Source organism: Nestor notabilis, unplaced genomic scaffold (assembly GCF_000696875.1).
Source record: "Nestor notabilis isolate BGI_N333 unplaced genomic scaffold, ASM69687v1 scaffold19186, whole genome shotgun sequence".
In the NCBI taxonomy this organism is placed as follows: domain Eukaryota; kingdom Metazoa; phylum Chordata; class Aves; order Psittaciformes; family Psittacidae; genus Nestor; species Nestor notabilis.
Window position 1 is genome coordinate 14738 of NW_009933569.1, and position 3450 is coordinate 18187.

The window sequence follows — 3450 nt, forward strand, 5'->3', positions numbered from 1 at the left end:
GGAGCAGCGCCCTTTCTGCCCTAAACCCCAGCCACCCCAGGGCAGGGTCCTGCGTACCAGAGACTGCTTCCAAGGACAGAATCATCCCAAAGGAGAGCAACATCCACCTGGGCAGATTTTTCCTTACCAACACACCCAACCTGGGGTGAAACAGCAACATCAAAGCCACCATGAGAGAGCATGGCAGCTGCAGTACCTGCACAGGACTATCCTTTCTGCCCTAAACCCCAGCCACCCCAGGGCAGGGTCCTGCGTACCAGAGACTGCTTCCAAGGACAGAATCATCCCAAAGGAGAGCAACATCCACCTGGGCAGATTTTTCCTTACCAACACACCCAACCTGGGGTGAAACAGCAACATCAAAGCCACCATGAGAGAGCATGGCAGCTGCAGTACCTGCACAGGACTATCCTGCTGCCCAGGATGACTCTACATTGCAAGTACCTCCACGTGCAGGCTGCTTTTCTCTCCCCTCTGAGCAGGGACAGGGAGCTTTGGCCCCCTTGTCTTTGTGCCACTCACCATCCTCCCCACAGCAAGTGCTCAGTGCTGGCAGGAGAACATGCATTCACATGGCTTCTCCCGCAGCCAGCGCAGCGGGGCCCTGCTCACCACCGGCATTTCTGAGCACCTCCGCACAAGCAGCATGAAATCATGCTTGCCAGGAACAATCACTTGCCCCAGCCACGAGCACCTCAGAGGACAGCACTGGGGAATGCTACCAGTGTGTCACAGCAGACACCGTGGCAGTCCAAACCATGAAAGCTTTAAGGCTTCCAAATGCTGAGTCAAACTGCAGACCAGTCCTCTGAGATACCAGCCTGCTCCCTCCTCAGGGAGCCTGCCCAGCCCCAAGCCTCTGAAAACAGACTGAGCTCAACGCAAAACCGCCTCTTCTGCACCAACACATCTGTGTGGACAAGAGCCATGGTGACTCTGCCACACACATACCTTGGCACTGGGTATCCTTCATGGTCGGCTCATATCCAGCGGCACACGTACACGCTCCCACGGGTACCATCCACTCGCCGTCGCCATTGCAGTACAGCTTCAGGGGTACAGACACCTCCACCGCATTGGGGATGCAGGTGCCTGGCGCAATGACCAGAGAAGTGGGCTCGGCTCCTGTTAAAGTCTCCGGGAAGATAGCAAAGCCAGCAATGGTGTTGGAACATTTCTTGTAGAAAGCCCGGACAGAGATGAGGGACATGCAGGCTCCCAGGTCTTGGAAGGCAAGGTAAAAGCCATTCTTGGAGAGAGGGCCAAAACTGCGCACCTTGGTGTTCACACGGCCAGATTCCAGCTTGGAGAAGCTCTCATCTGGGGCAATTGTATCCACTTTGATATAGGGGTTCTCCATCCAGAAAGGGCTGTTTGCAGAGGCAGAATCTGTATCCGATTCATAATAGAAGAGGTTGAAAGTCTCTTTGCAGGAGCCAGGGATGTTGGGGATGCTGTTGCAGTCCCGCACGGTGAACTTCAGCTCCACGTAGACACGCTGGACATCCTGGCGCTGGATGAACTTGGTGCGAAGCCAGTTGTTCTGGTTGGCCTCCCGCACATTGCACACCTGGTATGTGCGGATCGGGTTCATGGCCTCGTCGTAACCACTGACTTCTTCCCACTGCAAGTGAGAGGGGAGTGGGTTAGACCTCCAGCTGGGGAGATCAGTGCCATGGATGCACTGCAAATGGCGTGGGGTTGGGGGGAACAGGCAACAGGTAACAGGGAAGAGTGGTGGCTGGCCAGCCTCCTGGTCATCAAGGTGACAAAGAGCAACCTGGACCAGGGACCACAGTGCTCCCGCTCTGCCAGCACAGAGTCAGAGGACACGGTTTCATGAGATGAGAGGATAAGCATGGCAGGGAAGGGGGAAGATGCAGCCAGCTCTGCAAAGGCACTGTTGAGCTGCCCTGATTCCTGTGAGGCTAGGTCCAGCTGTGCCCCTTAGAGGTCAGGACTGGGGCTGGCTCCACACTTACCCCTGTCTCTGGATGAGTTGTCCATGCCAACTCAGAGGTCACCCACTTCGTGTCCATCAGGGTCTCTGGAGAGAGAGGGAGGAGAGAAAGAAGTAATTGGAGATGAAAGCCAAAATTAGATGGGAAAAAAACCCAGGAGGAGTGGGGGAGAGGAGAGCCGAGCCTGACATTTCTGCGAAAAACAGCAACTTGGGGGGTGAGACGTGGTGGGAGGAGGGGGAGCGGCACAGACAGACTCCAGATTTTTCTTCTCCCGTCAGGAGAACAGGAAGAGCGAGGCGTCCCTGGAGAGCTGTGCTGGAGCACGGAAGCAGCATGACGAGGAGCTGGCCAGGTGGGGACAGGGATGGGGTGCCATCTCGGCCACCAGTGCAGCGCCATGCCTCTTGGCCAGCATGGGGGGATGAGACTGGACACCCCCATCTGCACCCTCCCCCTCTGCTTTGGCAGGGCCTGTATTTACTGTGGCTGGGGTTGAAAGGGCCCGTTCCCATGACAGGGCGGTGCGGGCCAGGCAGGTTTATCCAGAGGAGGAGGGACTGGCAGGCTGCTCTCCCAGAGACGCCCCACATCACTCATTTTACAAGAGGGGAGAAGAATTTGACCGTCTGGCCAACATTCCTGGAGCAGACTACAAGACAAACCACCCCGGCAGCATTCCCCAAACAGCCCCAGCCCCAGCCTTGGGGGAGAGAGACGCTTGTCTGGGAAGAGCTGCAATTGCAGGCAGCTGTCGCTAATCCCGGGCAGAGCCACGCAGCTCCGTGCAAGCACCACGCAGAAAACCGGGAATGAAATGCAACGATGGAGGACAACGACATGCTCCAGTGCCAATGGCCCCTCTGTGGGCTGCTGGTTCTGTGACCCCCACTCCAGGCATAGCCCCATAGGCTGTTGAGAGGGGAGCAGGCACCCCTGGAGTTCCCTGGAACCTCTCCCGCCTAGGGTTTTTTTTAGGGTAAGGGGATGTAAATGGCAGAGCTGGGAAACAGCCCCCTGGAGACCTCAATGTGCTCAGAGGGACTTCGGTGTGTGCCCCAAGCAGGGACCAAGACCAGCTCCAAAATGCCTCCCGGCTAAAGGCATTCCCCTCCTGGGCTGCAGGGATGGCCCCGTCCCAGATTCTAAACAGCTCAAGGGCTGTCCCTCAGTCCATCCCTCAGCCCACCCAATCCCGAGATGCAGAATAGGCAGCCATGGCTCTTCAGCAGCTGGGAGCTGCTCCATCTCCATACCTGGGGCACAGGATGTGCTGGGGTAGCCCAGCTGTGCCGGCCACCTAGGCTTGGCCCAAGGAACGAGAGGCAGTTTCAGCTTCTTTCCTTCCACCCCAGGAAAACCACAGGCTGACCCAGCCAGGGAGGAAGCACAGGGGAGGAAGGAAATATGGGTTTTGGATGAAGCCTGGCTGGAGAGAAACACCTTCCTCCCTTGTCCCAGCCCGGGGAGACCCACCAGCAGCTGCCGT

General features: G+C 57.4%; 1 protein-coding gene across 1 annotated transcript in view; it reads right to left on the reverse strand.

The window, feature by feature from the left end:
- The window catches only part of LOC104407618 (ephrin type-B receptor 3-like), a 14041-nt gene extending 11662 nt beyond the window's left edge, over positions 1 to 2379 (reverse strand). The window contains 3 exon segments of the mRNA XM_010016943.1: positions 952 to 1624; positions 1983 to 2079; positions 2351 to 2379. Coding sequence (XP_010015245.1) covers positions 952 to 1624; positions 1983 to 2079; positions 2351 to 2379 — 799 coding nt within the window.
- Between the last annotated feature and the right edge of the window lie 1071 nt (positions 2380 to 3450).